The sequence below is a fragment of the Lipotes vexillifer genome, unplaced genomic scaffold, assembly GCF_000442215.2.
Source record: "Lipotes vexillifer unplaced genomic scaffold, Lipotes_vexillifer_v1.1 scaffold479, whole genome shotgun sequence".
NCBI classification, from domain to species: Eukaryota; Metazoa; Chordata; class Mammalia; order Artiodactyla; family Lipotidae; genus Lipotes; species Lipotes vexillifer.
In genome coordinates this window covers 2,443,557-2,464,390 of record NW_006796443.1, presented here as the reverse complement: position 1 = coordinate 2,464,390, position 20,834 = coordinate 2,443,557, and the positions used below count along the sequence as shown (strand labels likewise).

Sequence of the window (20,834 nt, the reverse complement as noted above, 5' to 3'; positions counted from 1 at the left end):
TAGGAGCCCCTTCGCGGGCGGAGACTGCGGGAGGCGGAGCGGGGAGCTTCGGAGCCGCGGAGGACAGCACAGCCGCAGGGGCGCGGAGGGCAAAGCGGAGAGATTCCCGCACAGAGGATCGGCGCCGACCGGCGCTCACCAGCCCCAGAGGCTCGTCTGCTCCCACGCCGGGGCGGGCGGGGCTGCGAGCTGGGGCTCTTGCTTCCGAGGTCAGATCCCACGGAGAGGACTGGGGTTGGCTGCGTGAACACAGCCTGAAGGGGGCTAGTGCGTCACAGCTAGCCGGGAGGGAGTCCAAGAAAAGGTCTGGACCTGCTGAAGAGGCAAGAGACCATTGTTTGGGGGTGCGCGAGGAGAGGGGATTCAGAGCACTGCCTTAACAAGCTCCAGAGACAGGCATGAGACGCTAAGGCTGCTGCTGCCGCCACCAAGAAGCCTGTGTGCAAGCACAGGGCACTGTCCACACCTCCCCTCCCGGGAGCCTGTGCAGCCCGCCACTGCCAGGGTCCCGTGACCCAGGGACAACTTCCCCGGGAGATCGCACGGCGCGCCTCAGGCTGGTGCAGTGTCATGCCGGCCACTGCCGCCGCCGCAGGCTCGCCCTGCATCCGTACCCCTCCCTCCCCGCGGCCTGAGTGAGCCAGAGCCCCCGAATCAGCTGCTGCTTTAACCCCGTCCTGTCTGGGCAGGAACAGTCGCCCTCAGGTGACTTACATGCACAGGCAAGGCTAAAGCCAAAGCTGAACCCAAGGAGCTGTGCAAACACAGAAGAAAAAGGGAAATCTCTCCCAGCAGCCCCAGAAGCAGTGGACTAAACCTCCACAATCAACTTGACGTACCCTGCTTCTGTGGAATACCTGAATACACAACGAATCATCCCAAAATTGAGGCGGTGGACTTTGGCAGCCACTGCAGGCTTAGGGTTTGCTTTCTGCACCTAATTTGTTTCTATTTATATGTTTATCTTAGTATTTAGCGTTTATTATAATTGGTAGTTTTTTTGTGGTTTGGTTGCTCTCTTCTTCCTTCCCTCCTTCCCTCCTTCCTTGCTTCTTCTTTTTCTCTCCCTCCCTCTCTCTCTCTCTTTCTCTCTCTCTCTCTCTCTCTCTTTCTTTCTCTCTCCCTTTTCTTCTCAGCCGAGTGGCTGACAGTGTCTTGGTGCTCCAGCCGGGTGTGAGGCCTGTGCCTCTGAGGTGGGAGAGCCGAGTTCAGGGACATTGGTCCGCCAGAGACCTCCCGGCTCCAAATATCAAGCAGTGAAAGCTCTGCTAGAGATCTCCATCTCAATTCTAAGACTCAGCTCCACTCAACGACCAGTGGCGGACACCCTATGCCAAACAACTAGCAAGACAGGAACACAACCCCACCAATTAGCAGAGAGGCTGCCTAAAATCATAAGGTCACAGAAACCCCAAAACACACCACTGGACGTGGTCCTGCCCACCAGAAAAACAAGATCCAGACTCATCCACCAGAACACAGGCACCAGTCCCCTCCACCAGGAAGCCTACACAACCCACTGAACCAAACTTAGCCACTGGGGGCAGACACCAAAAACAACGGGAACTACGAACCTGCAGACTGCGAAAAGGAGACCCCAAACACAGTAAGTTAAGCAAAATGAGAAGACAGAGAAACGCACAGCAGATGAAGGAGCAAGGTAAAAACCCACCAGAACAAACAAATGAAGAGGAAACAGGCAGTTTACCTGAAAAAGAATTCAGAGTAATGATAGTAAACATGATCCAAAATATTGCAAATAGAATGGAGAAAATACAAGACACGTTTAACAAGGACCTAGAAGAATTAAAGAGCAAACAAACAATGATGAACAACACAATAAATGAAATTAAAATTCTCTAGAAGGAATCAGTCGCAGAATAACTGAGGCAGAAAAACACATAAGGGACCCGGAAGATAAATTACTGGAAATAACTACTGTAGAGCAGAATAATGAAAAAAGAATGGTAAGAATTGAGGACAGTCTCAGAGACCTCTGGGACAACACTAAACATACCAACATTCGAATTATAGGGATCCCAGAAGAAGAAGAGAAAAAGAAAGGGACTGAGAAAATATTAGAGGAGATTATAGTTGAAAACTTCCCTAATATGGGAAAGGAAATAGTCAATCAACTTCAGGAAGCACAGAGAGTCCCATACAGGAAAAATACAAGGAGAAACACGCCAAGACACATATTAATCAAACTATCAAAAATTAAATACAAAGAAAACATATTAAAAGCAGCAAGGTAAAAACAACAAATAACATACAAGGGAATCCCCATAAGGTTAACAGCTGATCTTTCAGCAGAAACTCTACAAGCCAGAAGGGACTGGCAGGACATATTTAAAGTGATGAAAGACAAACACCTACAACCAAGATTACTCTACCCAGCAAGGATCTCATTCAGATTTGATGGAGAAATTAAAACCTTTACAGACAAGCAAAAGCTAAGAGAATTCAGCACCACCAAACCAGCTTTATGACAAATGCTAAAGGAACTTCTCTAGGCAGGAAACACAAGAGAAGGAAAAGACCAACAATAACAAACCCAAAACAATTAAGAAAATGGTAATAGGAACATACATATCGATAACTACCTTAAATGGATTACATGCTCCAACCAAAAGACACAGGCTCGCTGAATGGATGCAAAAACAAGACCCACATATATGCTTCTATAAGACACCCACTTCAGACCTAGGGACCCATAAAGACTGAAAGTGAGGAGATGGAAAAAGATATTCCACGCAAATGGAAATCAAAAGAAAGCTGTAGTAGCAATTCTCATAACAGACAAAACAGACTTTAAAATAAAGACTATTACAAGAGACAAAGATGGACACTACATAATGTTCAAGGGATGAATCCAAGAAGAGATAGAACAACTGTAAACATTTATGCAGGCAACATAGGAGCACCTGAATACATAAGACAAATGCTAACAGCCATAGAATGGGAAATCGAAAGTAACACACAATCATACTAGGGGACTTTAACACCTCACTTTCACCAATGGACAGATCATCCAAAATGAAAATAAAGAAAGAAACACAAGCTTTAAATGATACATTAAACAAGATGGATTTAATTGATGTTTATATGACATTCCATCCAAAAACAACAGAATACACTTTCTTCTCAAGTGCTCATGGAACATTCTTCAGGATAGATCGTATCTTGGGTCACAAATCAAGCCTTGGTAAATTTAAGAAAACTGAAATCATATCAGGTATGTTTACCGACCACAACGTTAAGAGACTAGATATCAATTACAGGAAAAAACTGTAAAAAATACAAATACATGGAGGCTAAACAATACACTACTAAATAACCAAGAGATCACTGAAGAAATCAAAGAGGAAATCAAAAAATACCTAGAAACAAATGACAATGAACACACGATGACCCAAAACCTATGGGATGCAGCAAAAGCAGTTCTAAGAAGGAAGTTTATAGCAATACAGTCCTACCTCAATAAACAAGAAACATCTCAAATAAACAAACTGACCTTACACCTAAAGCAATTACAGAAAGAAGAACAAAAACTGCCGAAGTTAGAAGAAGGAAAAAAATCATAAAGATCAGATCAGAAATAAATGAAAAGGAAATTAAGGAAATGATACCAAACATCAATAAAATTAAAAGCTGGTTCTTTGGGAAGATAAACAAAATTGATAAACCATTAGTCAGATTCATCAAGAAAAAAAGGGAGAAGACTCAAATCAGTAGAATTAGAAATGAAAAAGGAGAAGTAACAGCTGACACTGCAGAAATACAAAGGCTCATGAGAGATTACTACAAGCAACTCTATGCCAGTAAAATGGACAACCTGGAAGAAACGGACAAATTCTTAGAAAAGCACAACCTTCCAAGACTGAAGCAAGAAGAAATAGAAAATATAAGCAGACCAATCACAAGCACTGAAATTGAAACTGTGATTAAAAATCTTCCAACAAACAAAAGCCCAGGACCAGATGGCTTCACAGGTGAATTCTTTCAAACATTTAGAGAAGAGCTAACACCTATCCTTCTCAAACTTCCAAAACATACTAGAGGGTAGGAACACTCCCAAACTCGTTCTAGGAGGCCACCATCAAACTGATACCAAAACCAGACAAAGATGTCACAAGCAAAGAAAACTACAGCTCAATATCACTGATGAACACAGATGCAAAAATCCTCAACAAAATACTAGCAAACAGACTCCAACAGCACACTAAAAGGATCATACACCATGATCAAGTGGGGTTTATCCCAGGAATGCAAGGATTCTTCAACATATGCAAATCTATCAATGTGATACACCATATTAACAAATTGAAGGAGAAAAACCATATGATCATCTCAATAGATGCAGAAAAAGCTTTTGACAAAATTCAACACCCATTTATGATAAAAACCCTCCAGAAAGTAGGCACAGAGGGAACTTACCTCAACATAATGAAGGCCATATATGACAAACCCACAGCCAACATCGTCCTCAGTGGTGAAAAACTGAAACCATTTCCTCTAAGATGAGGAAGATGACAAGGTTTCCCACTCTCACCACTATTATTCAACATAGTTTTGGAAGTTTTAGCCACAGCAATCAGAGAAGAAAAAGAAATAAAAGGAATCCTATTCAGAAAAGAAGTAAAACTGTCACTGTTTGCAGATGACATGATACTATACATAGAGAATCCTAAAGATGCTACCAGAAAACTACTAGAGGTGGTCAATGAATCTGGTAAATTAGCAGGATACACAATTAATGCACAGAAGCCTCTTTCATTCTTCTACACTAATGATGAAAAATCTGAAAGAGAAATTAAGGAAACACTCCCATTTACCATTACAACAAAAAGAATAAAATACCTAGGAATAAACCTCCCTAAGGAGACAAAAGACCTGTATGCAGAAAACTATAAGACACTGATGAAAGAAATTAAAGATGATACAAACAGATGGAGACATATACCATGTTCTTGGACTGGAAGAATCAACATTGTGAAAATGACTATACTACCCAAAGCAATCTACAGATTCAATGCAATCCCTATCAAACTACCAATGGCATTTTTCACAGAAGTAGAACAAAAAGTTGCACAATTTGTATGGAAATAGAAAAGACCCCGAATAGCCAAAGCAATCCTGAGAAAGAAAAAAGGAGCTGGAGGAATCAGGCTCCCAGACTTCAGACTATACTATAAAGCTACAGTAATGAAGACAGTATGGTACTGGCACAAAACCAGAAATATAGATCGATGGAACAGGATAGAAAGCCCAGAGATAAACCCATGCACCTCTGGTCAACTAATGTATGACGAAGGAGGCAAGAATATAAAATGGAGAAAAGACAGCCTCTTCAATAAGTGGTGCTGGGAAAACTGGACAGCTACATGTAAAAGAATGAAATTAGAACACTCCTTAACACTGTACACAAAAATAAACTCAAAATGGATTAAAGACCTAAATGTAAGGCCAGACACTATCAAAGTCTTAGAGGAAAACATAGGCAGAACACTCTATGACATAAATCACAGCAAGATCCTTTTGGACCCACCTCCTAGAGAAATGGAAATAAAAACAAAAATAAACAAATGGGACCTAATGAAACTTCAAAGCTTTTGCACAGCAAAGGAAACCATAAACAAGATGAAAAGACAACCCTCAGAATGGGAGAAAATATTTGCAAATGAAGGAACTGACAAAGGATTAATCTCCAAAATATAGAAGCAGCTTATGCAGCTCAATATCAAAAAAAACAAACAATCCAATCCAAAAATGGTTAGAAAACCTAAATAGACATTTCTCCAAATAAGATATACAAATCGCCAACAAACACATGAAAGGATGCTCAACATCACTAATCATGAGAGAAATGCAAATCAAAACTACAATGAGTATCACCTCACACCAGTCAGAATGGCCATCAAAAGATGTACAAATAATAAATGCTGGACAGGGTGTGGAGAAAAGAGGACCCTCTTGAACTGCTGATGGGAATGTAAATTGATACAGCCACTATGGATAAGAGTATGGAGGTTCCTTAAAAAACTACAAATAGAACTACCATACGACCCAGCAATCCCACTACCGGGCATATACCGTGAGAAAACCATAATTCAAAAAGAGTCATGTACCAAAATGTTCATTGCAGCTCTGTTTACAATAGCCAGGACATGGAAGCAACCTAAGTGTCCATCAGCAGATGAATGGATAAAGAAGATGGAATATATATACACAATGGAACATTACTCAGGTATAAAAGGAAACGAAATTGAGATATTTGTAGTGAGGTGGATGGACTTAGAGTCTGTCATAGAGTGAAGTAAGTCAGAAAGAGAAAAACAAATACCATATGCTAACACATATATATGGAATCTAAACAGAAAAAAAAAAAAGGTTCTAAAGAACCTAGGGGTAGGACAGGAATAAAGCCACAGACGTAGAGAATGGACTTGAGGACACGGGGAGTGGGAAGGGTAAGCTGGGACGAAGTGAGAGAGTGGCATGGACATATATACACTATCAAGTGTAAAACAGATAGCTAGTGGGAAGCAGCCACATAGCACAGGGAGATCAGCTCGACGCTTTGTGACCACAGGGACAGGGTGGGTGGGAGGGAGGGAGACGCAAGATGGAGGAGATATGGGGGTATATGTATAGCTGACTCACTTTGTTATAAAGCAGAAACTAACACACCACTGTAAAGCAATTATACTCCAGTAAAGATGTTAAGGAAAAAAAAAGAAAAAGAAAACTCCGCCACTACAGGATGTCATAAATTGAAAAATGTGTCTAGAATATTAAGAAAGCATTTTAAGATAGATGAAATACAATAATTCAGCTTATCTGGGATGAACCCAGGGTTGTGAAGGAGTACTGGAAAATAATGCTGGTATTCTGCCTCTGAGTCTCTTTTCTCACTTTTAGAATAGTAAAGTGATGATGACCAGGGGCTGTTTTGAGAAAATAATTTAACACACTGTGCATTTCAGGGCCAGGAGTTCCAGACCATGTGTTCATCCCCTGCTTTGGAGAAACCCTGCACTCTAATCAAACTAACTAATACATCCTATTTCTGCTAATTGTGACTGATCTCAGGGGAAACAAAAGAGTCACCAATCATATGGTATATCTCATTGTTTTTAAAGCCAAGGTCTATGCTACTCGTGATTCTATGAAGCTCCCCCTGATGCTCAATTTAAAATATTGTTTTCTTTTTTTGAACTTCTTTAGCATTGCCTCTCAAATAGTATTTGTGTGGTTTATCTTTTCCCTAACTGTAAGTCCCTTTGGGTCAGGATCCATGACTGGTTCACACCTGTAACTCTCAAGGAACCTTACAGTGCCTCACACGTTACAGGTGGTTAATAAATGTTTGTAGAATGAATAATTGAATAAATATACAGTACCAGAAGACTATAATTAAATACAAATCCCTCAGACTTCTCCCAGCTCTTTTCAGGCTTTCCTCACAGGGCTCATTTTGTAAACCTTTAATCATTTTAGTCACTCTCCAAGTTCTCATGCTTCAGCTATAGGGTCTCAGGGAGAGCAGAGTTCTTTCCTAACCACTGCTTTACAAAACACCATTTAGTAAATTCAATCAACTTTCAAATCACTTCCCCGGGATGGCAGTCAGTGTTTGGTCTCAAAATATTTAAAGCACCTTACATAGGCAGAGTACTAAATTCCTCTGAGGAAACAAGGGACAACATGAGCATAAATATAAGCAGCAAGAAACTTTCTACCCATCGCTCACAAATTCCAATTATATTACCGATGATTATACTTGTATGGGGGGTTGGGGGGGGTGGGTGGGAGGAATTCGGAACTAACAGAAGTCATAAAATGTATGACTATCAGAGAGAGGAAGAAAATAAGGGGGAAAGATCAGTGATTGAATTTTAACCTGTTCCTCTGAAAGATAAAACAAAGATGGATTGTTCATCTTTTATTATTATATAGCTTAGTAGTGGAAGAAATGATTGTGGTCACTACATGTATGAAAATTATGAAGGTCATGATTTAGATTAACTTGCAGGACATTTTTTATAAGGTCCCCCTTTTTCTCCTTCAGAGTGGTCCTTGAGCATCAGTCAATGTTTGGTGGCTGCTTCTAGCAAGTCTTTTGCTTCATTAATTTTGGTTGCTAAGTAAGGAGATCCACCTAAGAGGACAAAGAAAAGTAAATGGATTAAAACACACTTCATTATTGACATTTTTTAAAGTCTCAAATGAAATATAATACTTATGGAGTACAGACTTAGAGCCACTGTGCCCTAAAATAAAGTTGTCAGTTCTTTTTTAGAGTTCTTCACAATGAATTACTGCTAATGCAAAGAGCAAGAGGAAAATTGAGGTGAATTTCAAATTCAGAATCATTATAAATCACAAATAGACGCTTTTTGACATACAAAAATACTGGCCCCAGAACTGTCACGTTAAAGCTATTTAAGCATCATACGCCTTCTAACTTCTAGTCCTGAACACTTTCATTGCTTAACACTAGAACTAACAATCATATTACAGTTCACCAGTCCCTTTGTGTTTGTTTTTATTTTTTTTTCTCCCCTTGAGTACAAATGATCTATAGCTGTTGAAAACATCATAAGACCTCAGTAGCTCACAACAAACCAAACACATCTAGATAGCACTGGTGTGTTTACTGTCCTGACTTTATCCAGGCCTTTTACTGAAATCATACCACCCACTTTAAAAAGGAAAAAGAAAAAAAAAAGGGGTGGGGGGGAAGAAAGCAGGGAAACAGAACAGCATAAGGGCAATGCTGAAGGAGCTATTTTAGCTTTTTACCCTTGAGGATATCACTGACATTTTCACATCAAGATCTGAATCGCTATAAACACTTACGGATTATATCACAGAGTGCCCTTGAATATACAATAAGAAGTACAAATGAAATTGATGCAAGCTTCCATATGCACTTGATTCTGAAATAAACTGACTTCAGGATTATCTTTGAAAATGAACTCAGAATTAGGTAATGTCAATCTTGGTAACAAGCTGTTTAAATTTTGAGAGTTACCAATGTAATGCCAGGCATCTTGTATATCCTCAACAAATACTAAAATATTAATTGAACTCAAACATAACCTTTAATTGATTGATATTCATTCTGGATATTTAAATCACTGGCCATAATATGCTCATTTAGCAGAAAGAAAAAAATCAGAGGCATGGAAGATCGAAAGTCTCATTAAACATTATATTTATTGATGGCAATGTTAGAGGAAAAAAATGGACAGTTTATTCAGAATAACACTGAATTACCCTTCACCCTCTTTTAATGAGAGCGACACTGGACTTTTCAATTATGTGCATGGCATAAACTTTGGGTTCGGCACTCATTTTACCTTCCGAAAACTTGGAAAAGCTCCTAAGCCTAAAACCACGATTCCTATATTCACTTCAAGTAGTGTTTGATTCAAATTAGGATCTATCAATGTGAGGCAGTCTTGTGAGATTTGAAAGGCTGAAGAGAAAGGTTTTCTTGCTGGGCCTCTTTGTTACTGCTGCTAGCAAGTGAAATCATGGTGTAGTGATGGCTGCAGCTGTGCTTTCCTTACAGTTTCTAGTAGCAGTCCATGAGGTAGTCAATGAGTAGCTCTCCTGACAGAGCAGCTCTGTAATTACTAGGGGAGCCATTCTTGTAAGCCAAGTCTAAAATGTACTCCTTTAGACCTTCCAACAATTTTTATCCATTCATTGCCTGCACTAAATGCTCTCCTGCTTAAAACCTCTGGTTTCTGGCACTGAATCTTGACTAATATAAAATATATAGGATACATATCCTTTATTTAATGGAAACAATACAGTTTTGAATCTTTCGATCCTGCTCAGGTTTCCTGGGGGAATCATTTGGATTCCATTTAATTAGAATACTCACCCTCTGGGCTTCCCTGGTGGCGCAGTGGTTGAGAATCTGCCTGCCAATGCAGGGGACACGGGTTCGAGCCCTGGTCTGGGAAGAGCCCACATGGTGCGGAGCAACTGGGCTCGTGAGCCACAATTACTGAGCCTGCGCGTCTGGAGCCTGTGCTCCACAACAAGAGAGGCCGCGATAGTGAGAGGCCCACGCACCGCGATGAAGAGTGGCCCCCGCTTGCCATAACTAGAGAAAGCCCTCGCACAGAAACGAAGACCCAACACAGCCATAAATAAATAAATTTTAAAAAAATAATAAAAAGAATACTCACCCTCATTCTTGATTTCTGAACCTTTGTACTTTCACTAAATACTAGTGGAGCTCTTCTGCTTTGGGCTATCATGAACTAACAGGTTTTAGACCAACCCTCCCATTAACACCAACTAGAAGACTTTAATAAAATTCAAACACATCAGTATGAAAGCACTGGAGGTCTACCAAGTCAGCCAGGTCTTGAGGGCCAAGATCTTGGAGATGAGGAAATGCACTGTGATGAGCCCAATATTCTACACTGCTTTATCTCTTCAAAGAACCAGACACAAAATAGTACATACTATACAATTCCACTTACATGAAACATTAGAAAAGACACAACCTATCTATAGTGGGAGAAAGGAGAACGGTGATTGTCCAAGGTGGGGTAGGGATTGGCAATGAGAAGGGACACCAAGGAAGCTTTTGAGTTTCGAAATGTTCTATGTCTTCATTATGTTACTGGTTACATGGGTGTCTACATTTGTCAAATCTCATCAAACTGTGCATTTAAATATACATTTTATTGTACGCAAATTATATCTTAATATAGTTGATGAATTAAAACCAGCAAACTATATGTTGGTTATAAGAGACCATCTTTTTAAGAGTATAAAAAGGCATACACTAATGAAAATAAATCTGGCATTGGTATGCTAATTATCAGATGAAGTACACTTTAAGGCAAAATGCAGTACTAGAGATAAAGTGGGAAATTTCATAGTGTTAAAAGAGTCACACTTAAATTTGAACATACCTAATAACATAGCTGCAAGATATATAAGGAGAACATAGAACTAAAGGGGAAAATATACAAATCCATAATCAGTGGGAGATTTAATATACACTAGCAGAATTAGACAAAAACGAACACTAATAAGAATATCAAAAAGTTGAATAACATGATGAACAAACTTGATCTAAATGACATACTTAAAAGTCTCCATCCTACAACTGCAGAATACACCTTCTCTTAAAGGGCCCAAGCCACATTCAAAAATTGTAAAACTTTGGGAAGGTAGTCAGAAGTGTTGTGAATGATGCAAAAACAAACAAATACCAGCTTATCAAATCAGACTAAATTCACAACCAAGTTAGGTTTATATCAGAAATCCACCACTGGCTTCAACATTAGAAAATTAATCAATGTATTCATCACATTAACAGAATGAAGAATACATGTATAATCATTTCAACAAATGCAGAAAACATACATTCACAATAAAAACTTTCAGTAAGCTCAGAATACAGGGAGACTTCTTTTATGTGAGAGGACTTTAAAAAAATATAGTAAACATCATACTTAGTAGTAAAATGTTGAAACCTTTGGCTCTGACATCAGCAACAAGAAAAATATACCTATTATCATTTCTGTTTAACACTTCATTGGAGGTTCTAGCCATTGAAATAAATGCCCTCCTCTATTGCCCCACCCCGCCCCTGCAAAGGACTGGAAAGAAAGAAACTGTCATTCTTCACAAATGACATGACTAAGTATGCAAGAAAACCAAAAGGCTCTAAAGACAAAATCATAGAATTAATAACCAAATATAACAAAATGGTGGATATGACAGCAATATACACAAAAACTAACTTTTCATGCCCTAGAAATAAATAACTATATAATATAAACTTTAAAAACAACACAGTTTATAATAGCATTTGAAAAGTCAATACCTAGGGTTAAATTTAACAAATTATGCATATGACTACAAATTGAAAAATCTCATTGAAATAAATTAAAGCTGACCTAAATAAATGAAAGGATGTCTTGTTCACAGATTGGAAAAATTCACTATTGTAAAGATGTCAACTTGCCCCAAACAGATCTACAGATTCATAGCAATCCAAATCATAACCTAGGAGGTTTGTGTGTGAATTGTGCATGTGCACATGCAAATTGATGAGACAGTTCCTAACATAATAAAATGTAAAGGGCCAAACATAGCCAAAAAAACTTAAATGACAAAAAATGTAAAGAATTTACATTACCAGGGCTCCCCTGGTGGAGCAGTGGTTAAGAATCCGCCTGCCAATGCAGGGGACACGGGTTCGAGCCCTGGTCCAGGAAGACCCCACATGTCGCGGAGCAACTAAGCCCGTGTGCCACAACTACTGAGTCTGTGCTCTAGAGCCCACAAGCCACAACTACTGAGCCCACCTGCCACAACTACTGAAGCCCCTGTGCCTAGAGCCCGTGCTCCGCAACAAGAGAAGCCACCGCACCACAACGAAGAGTAGCCCTCACTCACCGCAAGTAGAGAAAGCCCGCACATAGAAACGAAGACCCAACATAGCCAAAAATAAAAAAATAATTAATTAATTAATTAAAAAAATTTATCGAAAAACTAACACTGGATATACGTTGACCTCAATGAAGTTTGATGACACTATCAATTCATACTGTCCAAAAATAACTGGGGCTCAGCAAACCCATGATCAAAACCACTGTGATGAGCATAGTAACTCGGCATTATTCTAATATAGTATTTCATTTGGTTCCTCCAACTATCCTTTGTAGTTGCGCAATTCTTATTTTCATTACATAAAGAGAACTGAATCACAAAAAAGTTTAGTTACTTGCCCAACACTAGCCACAGAGTTTAAATGAGGTGGAGTCAGGATTCCCAGGAAGGTTACCACACCACACTGTCTCTCACTCTCTTTACAAACTTCTTTGCTTATTAAATTCTTACCATGTTAAACATTTGGTTGTTATAAACCTTTTCTACTTTCTTCAAGCCGGTAACCCCATCCCAGGTCCTCTTCCTTCTTAGGAAGATTGAAATCATGCCTTGTGGTTTACTTTTAAAGTATATGTCTATCTACTCATTACATAATAAATACCTTGAAGAGCAATCATGTCTTAGATCTCTCTGTATTATCAGCACAGCTCTGAGTACACAGAAGGGAGTGGAGACGTGTCCTTGATGGGGAGAAGGAAGTGATGAATCACTATTCCCTTATTTTCTTACATCAAGTACCAGTTTCAGAAAAGTAAAATCACTCCAGAGAGACAGAAAACAGGATAAACAAGTGTGTTACGAGTGGGTGCTTTAAAAATAAATATCTGCAAAACATCTGGGTAAAACAATCCTAACCAGCACAAGAGAAAATAAGCAAATATTCTACAACTAACAATTGTTACAAAGTTAGGTACAGGCATACCTTGTTTTCTCATGCTTTGTTTCATTGCACTTTGTAGATACTGAGTCTTTTACAAATTGAAGGTTTGCAGCAACCCTGTGTCAAGTAAGTCTTATCAGTGCCATTTTTACAACAGGTTTATTTTTTAATTAAGGTATGAACATACATTGTTTTTTAAACATAATGCTATTTCACACTTAACAAACAACAGTATAGCGTAAACATAACTTTTGTATGTACTGGGAAACCAAAATATTCGTGTGACTTGCTTTATTGCAATATTTGCTTTATTGGAGTGGTCTGGAACTGAACCTAGTATCTTTGAGGTATGCCTGTATAATTTATTACTAATGTGAGTTTCACAGAAAGTACACCAATGTGAGGATTAAGAATATATAAGTTCCTTTTTTCCTTGGGTCTTCCTTATGCAGATCCACATATTCCTTAACTCTCGTTAAAACTTATGAATGTCTACATCTCAAATCTGTAGGACAGAAGTAAGAAGTATTGCCATCTGCTGATTTGAAGGGTTCTTAAAAGCCACCCACCCTTCTTAAAAGAAAGATGTTAAAGTCACATAGAAGCACATAGGAGACTGACTTCTCTGAACTTCAGAGAAGTTCCAGTGATCTGCTCCCCAGTGAAACTGGTGAAAACTATATAATAACCCCCAACCATTTGAAACCTCTAGAAACGGTCTTAAAAACAAAAAGAAAAAAGAAAAATCTACTAGAGAAGATCTATGAGAAGTCAGTAGGAAAGGTAGGAATCTGTGGCAAACGGCTCCCTCCTATTCCCCTCCCAGCTCAGCAAGGCAGAGACTCCATGCTGGACTGCTCTAGCAGGAACACAGGCCTCCATCTCTCCCCAGCTCCTGGACAGAGGGCTTTCTTTCTGGGAGGAGCAGGACGGACCTTCATATTTCTCTTCCTACTCCCAGTTGCCTGGTGCTGAGGCTCAGTCACAGGAAAGTGGAACCGAGGCTCTACCGTGGACATGGCTCCCTTAGAATAAATACTGGGACCTCAACAGCTCTTTTCCCAGCCCACAAGGCATGGTGGTTTCACACAGGATAGGCAAGCTGAGAAGACCTCTGGCTACTTCACTAAAATCATCCAGCCAGTTAATAAACAAATAATAATAACAAGCTAGCCTGGGGGGTGGGGGGGCAAACCAATACCCAGAGCTGCTATAATACATAATCTAAAATATTCAGTTTCCAACAAAATCTTTCAAGGCATGTAAAGGAACAGGCAAGTATGACAGCATGACCCATACACACATCATGAAAAAAGTAGCAACAGAAACTATCTCTGAGAGGGACCAAATGCTGGATTTATGGGAAAAGTTTCCAAAGTAGCCATTATACATTCACAGAACTAAAATTAAAAAAAAAAAAAAAATTCACTAAAGGGGCTTGAGAGTAGATTTGAACTGGCATAAGACAGAATGAGTGAACTTGAAGATACAATGATTGCGATTATGCAAACTGAAGATCAGAGAGAAAAAGGAATGAAGGAGAAAAACCAGAGCCTCAGAGAAATGTGGGACATCGTAAAACCCATAAAAATACATGAAATGGGAGTACCCGGGGAGGAAAGGAGAAAAAAAATCTTTAAAGATATACTGGCTAAAAACTTCCCAAGTTTATTGAAAAACAGTAACCTACACAACCAAGAAGCTCAACAAACTCCAAATAGGATAAATTTAATAAGGCCTAAAACACACATCATTAAAAAATGCTAAAAGTCAAAGACAAGGAGAAAATATGGAAGGTAGCATTAAATTAATTTAAAAATGAGGCTATTAGACTGAGGTGGCTTTAATGCCTTAGTAGACTCTACATAATCAAACTAAAACCTAAGGCTATAAATCTCTCAACATTAAGAAATTAAAACCTGAGGACAACTAATCACAAACAGCCAACTAGACTTTTCCAAGTAAAGCAAATGCTTACGCTACAGCCAATCAAATAATCTTCTTGGTTTGATTCGGCCTCTTCTCTATAAAAATCTTTCCACTAGAGGGCTCCTAACCACTTTCAGATTGGTGCTGCCCAATTCAAATCAATTTTTGCTCAAACGAACTCTTAAAATTTTTAATATGCCTCAGTTTATCTTTTAACAGTAGCAAGAGAAAGACAGTGTGACACTTATAAAGGAACCCAATAACATAAAAAGCTAACTCAGCAGAAAAACAATGGAGGCCAGGAAGGCAGTGGTATAACATAAAGTCCTCAAAGAAAAAACTGTTGACCAAGAATGCTATACATTCAGCAAAGCTGTTATTCAAAAAGGAAGGTGAAATAAACACTATCCTAGACAATCAAAAACTGAAAGAATTTATTGTTAACCGATCCACTTTAGAAGAAATACTAAAGGAAATTCTTTAGGCTGAAAGAAAGTGACCTCAGATGGTAATCTGAATTTACATATACAAAGAGCACTAGTAAATGTAACTGTGTAATTATAAAAGACAATATAAATGCCTATTTTGCTTTCTTCTCTTAACTGATTGAAAAGGCAACTATAAAAAAATATGCATAAAATGTATGTTGGTCTGTAACACAGAAATATAATACATGCATAATATACAGGCTAGTAATAGCACAAAGGTGTATAGGAGCAAAGCTGTTATAGATTAAGAAAATAACAGCAGACAGTAATGACTCTAACAATGTACTGTTCAGCCTGTAACATTAGTAGATGTTATGTGTATAACAATAATACCACAAAAGGGGGAAAATGGGAATAGAGCTATAAAGAAGTAATATTTCCATATATATTGTAAGAATTAAGCTAGTATAAATCTGAAGCTGATTCAGAGAAATTGATGTATATGGTAAACCCTAGAGCAATCACTTTTAAAAACCCTCAAAAATAATGAAATAATAAAATCAAAATGCTACATTAGAAAATATTCAGTGCAAAAGAAAGCAATAAAGGAAGACTAACAGAGGGGTAAAAAAGACATGACGTGGAAAACAAAAAGCAAATGCAGAGACTTCCCTGGTGGCACAGTGGTTAAGAATCTGCCTGCCAATGCAGGGGACACAGGTTCAAGCCCTGGTCCGGGAAGATCCCACATGCCGCAGGGCAACTAAGCCCGTGAACCACAACTACTGAGCCTGCACTCTAGAGCCTGTGTGCCACAACTACTAAGCCCGCGCACCACAACTACCAAAGCCCATGCACCTAGAGCCCATGCTCCGCAACAAGGGAAGCCACCGCAATGAGAAGCCCGCGCATCGCAATGAAGAGTAGCCCCCGCTCACTGCAACTAGAGAAAGCCCACACACAGCAACAAAGACCCAATGCAGCAAATAAATAAATAAATAAATAATTTTTTAAAAAGCAAATGCAGACATAAATCCAACTATATCAATAATAAAATTACATGTGAACAGAATAAACAATCCAATCTGTCATTATGTTGTCAGGTTGGATTAAAAAAACATGATCCAACTAAAGGCTGTTTACAGGAGACAGACTTTAGATTCAAAAACACAAATAGACTGAAAGTAAAAGGATGGAAAAAGATGTATCATGAAACACCAACCACAGACAAACTAGAATGGCTATACTCATGAGACAAAATAGAGTTTAAAACAAAAAAGTGTTACTATAAATATATATGCTCTTAACAACAGAGCACCAAAATATATGAAATGAAAACTAAGAGAAATGAACAGAAAAACAGACAATTCAACAATAAGAATTAATGCCCCACTTTCAATAATGGATAGAACAACTAGACAGAAGATCAACAAGGAAGTAGAAGACTTGGACAACACTTAAAACCAACTAGACCTAACAGACATCTACAGAACACTCAACCCAACAACAGAAAATACATTCTTCTCAAGTGCACATGGAACATTTTCTAGGAGAAACCACATGATAGGCCATAAAACAAACCTCAATAAATTAAAAGGACAGAAACAATACATTATGTTCTCCAACCACAATTGAATGAAATTAGAAATCAATAGCAAGGACAAACTTGGGAAATAAATACTTACAGGCCATAGCTTAAGCAGTGCTTAGAGAGCAAGTATAGTTTTAAGTTCCTGGGTTAAAAAAGAAAAAAAAGATCTGGGGACTTCCCTGGTGGTCCAGTGGCAAAGAATCTGCCTTCTGATGCAGGGGATGCGGGTTTGATCCCTGGTCCGGGAACTAGGTTCCCACATGTCACGGGGCAGCTAAGCTGCACGCCACAACTACTGAGCTCGCATGCTGCAAAACTAGAGTCCACGTGCTCTGGAGCCCGCGCACCACAACTACAGAGCCCATGAGCCCTGGAGCCTGTGCACCACAACTAGAGAGAGAAAACCGCATGCCACAACTAGAGAAGCCCATGCGCTGCAATGAAGAGCCTGCGCACCACAACAAAAGACCCCACATGTCACAATGAAGATCCTGCCTGCCTTAACTAAGACCCGATGCAGCCAAAATAAATGAATGAATTAATTAATTAAGTTAAATAAAAAAGAAAAGAAAAAAAGATCTCAAATCAATAACCTAAACTTCAACCTTAAGACACTGGAAAGAGAAGAGCAAACTAAACCTAAAGCAGGAAGAAGAAAGGAAATAGTAAAAATTAAAACAAAAATTCATGAAAGAGAGAATAGAAAAACAACAGGGAAAATCAACCAGCCCAAAAGATGGTTCTTTGAAAAGAAGTCCTTAGCTTGTTGATCAGCAAAACAAACCTTTAGCTTGTCTGACCAAGAAAAAAAGAAAACAATTACTAGAATCAGAAATCAAAGAGAGAACATTACTATCATACCTTGCAGAAATAAAAATAATTATAAAGAAGTACTATAAATAACTATTTCAACAAATTAGAAAACATATATAAAATTAGACAAATTCCTCAAAAGACACAAATTACTGAAACTGTCTCAAGAAAAAATGGATAATCTGAATAGATCTATTACAAGTGAAGAGACTGAATCAGTAATCAAAAAACTATGCAAAGAAACCCCAGGTCTAGATGGTTTATAGAAGGGGAGGGAATGCTTCCTAACTCATTTTACAAGGCCCATATTATCTTGGTAACAAACCAAACAAAGACATCACAAGAAAACTACAGATCAATATTTCTTATGAATGTGAATGCAAAAAACTCAACAAAATACTAGCAAACTGAATCCAGCAACATACTAAAAAAATTCTGTACACCATGACCAAGTGGGATTTATCCCAGGGATGAAAGATTGGTTTAACAGCCGAAAATCAATTAATGTAACCCACTACATCAACAGAATAAAAAGCAAAAAACAAAAATCACATAATAACCTGAATATGTGCAGAAAAGCATTTGACAAAAACACTCAACAAACTAAGAATAGAAAGTAACTTCTTAACCTGACAAAGGGCATCTATGAAAAACCCACAGCTAATACCCCACTTAATGGGGGAAAGATTGGGTGCTTTTCCATAAGATTAGAACCAAGACAAGAATGTCCCTGCTTACAACTTCTTCTCAACATTGTAATGAGCTTCTATTCAGGGAAATTAGGTAAAAGGAAAAGAAATAAATTGCATCCAGATTGGAAAGGAAGAAGTAAAACAAACTCTAGTCATAGATGACATAGTTTTATATATAGAAAACCCTAATGAACTTACCAAAAAACTACTGGAATAAACAAGTTCAGCAAGGTTGAAGGATATAAGATCAATATATAAAAATCAATGATATTCCTATAGATTCACAATGAATAATTCAAAAATGAAATTAAGAAAATAATTCTAGGGACTTCCTTGGTGGCCCAGTGGTTTAGAATCCCCCTGCCAGTGCAGGGGACTGGGTTCGAGCCCTGGTCCGGGAAGATCCTACATACCACGGAGCAACTAAGCCCGTGAGCCACAACTAATGAGCCCGCACTCTAGAGCCCGCGAGCCACAACTACTGAGGCTGAGCTCTACAGCCCTCAAGCCACAACTACTGAGCCTGAGAGCCACAACTACTGAAGCCCGCGTGCCTAGAGCCCATTCTCCGCAACAAGAGAAGCCACCACAATGAGCAGCCCGAGCACCACAACAGAGAGTAGCCCCCACTCGGTGCAACTAGAGAAAGCCCACGTGCAGCAATGAAGACCCAATGCAGCCAAAAATAAATAAATAAATAAAATATAATAAAAAAAGGAAAATAATTCATTCATAACAGTATCAAAAAGAATAAAACACTTTAGAACTACAAAATATTGGTGAAAGAAATTAAAGAAGATCTAAATAAATGGAAAAACATCCCACGTCCATGGATCAGTAGGTTTAACGTTAAGATGGCAATACTCCCTAAGCTGACTTACAGATTCAACACAATCTCTATGAGAATTCCAGTTGACTTGTTTGTAAAAACTGACAAGCTGATTCTAAAATTCACATGAAATTGCAAGGGACCCAGAATAGCCAAAACAATCCTATAAAAAAGAATAAAGTAAGAGGAGTCACACTTCAGAAAATTAAAACTTGGGCTTCCCTGGTGGCGCAGTGGTTGGGAGTCCGCCTGCCGATGCAGCGGACACGGGTTCGTGCCCCGGTCCGGGAAGACCCCACATGCCGCGGAGTGGCTGGGCCTGTGAGCCATGGCCGCTGAGCCTGCGCGTCCGGAGCCTGTGCTCTGCTACGGGAGAGGCCACAACAGTGAGAGGCCCGTGTACCGCAAAAAAAAAAAAAAAAAATTAAAACTTATTACAAGGCAGAGGTTATGAAGACAGTGTGGTACTGGCACCAAAGACAAACATACAGATCAACGGCACAGAACTGAGGATTGGGAGATGGGGTGCGGGTGGAGCTAAAGGATGATAAGAGTTTCCTTCTGAGGTGATGAAAATGTTCTAAAATTGACTGTGGTAATGGTGGTACACATCTGTAAATATACCAAAAACTACTGAATTGTACACTTTAACTGGATGAATCATATGGTACATGAATTATATCTCAATATAGCTGTTTTTAAAAAAAAAACAACAGAAGGCTCTGAAGAATACTTTGAGTCTGATTCAGTTTATCAGATCCTTATAGAGAATCACAGAAACCTAGGGTTGGAAGAGCCTTGAAGGGTTCTTACCTGTTACACAATACATGAATATCTCCTATTACATCACCAACAAACTGTCCTCCAACAGTTTTCGATCTCAGATTACCTTTACTGCTTTGCTTGAACGTCACTTTTTCCACTGCTGTAGCTCCAGTGCCTAGAACAGTGCGTAGCTCCCAGTAGGTACTTGTAATTACTAGTTGACTGATATCTCATGAAGGGGAACTAGGATAGCTCCAACTACAAGCACAGTCTTCCTTATAGAGGTCCAATTTCACTGCTCATAGTTTCTTCTAAGTGAACATAATTCTGCCTCCATAAAGGCACAGAAGAGAGACTTCACATATTCATGCAACATTTTAAGTATTAGATGTTGCAGAGAAGTCCTCCAATTTTCTCACGATAGCAAGGTTTCTTATTCATTATTGCTTCACCCAAAAACCTAGGAGTTACC

The 20,834-nt window shown here is 39.0% G+C and overlaps 1 protein-coding gene across 1 annotated transcript in view; it reads right to left on the bottom strand.

The window, feature by feature from the left end:
• Positions 1 to 7,916: 7,916 nt before the first annotated feature.
• The window catches only part of DNAJC15 (DnaJ heat shock protein family (Hsp40) member C15), a 64,399-nt gene continuing 51,481 nt past the window's right edge, over positions 7,917 to 20,834 (bottom strand). Inside the window, exon 6 of the mRNA XM_007468619.1 lies at positions 7,917 to 8,161. Within this exon, the coding sequence (XP_007468681.1) occupies positions 8,091 to 8,161 (71 nt within the window). The 3' untranslated portion in view covers positions 7,917 to 8,090. The remainder of the gene's footprint in view (positions 8,162 to 20,834) is intronic.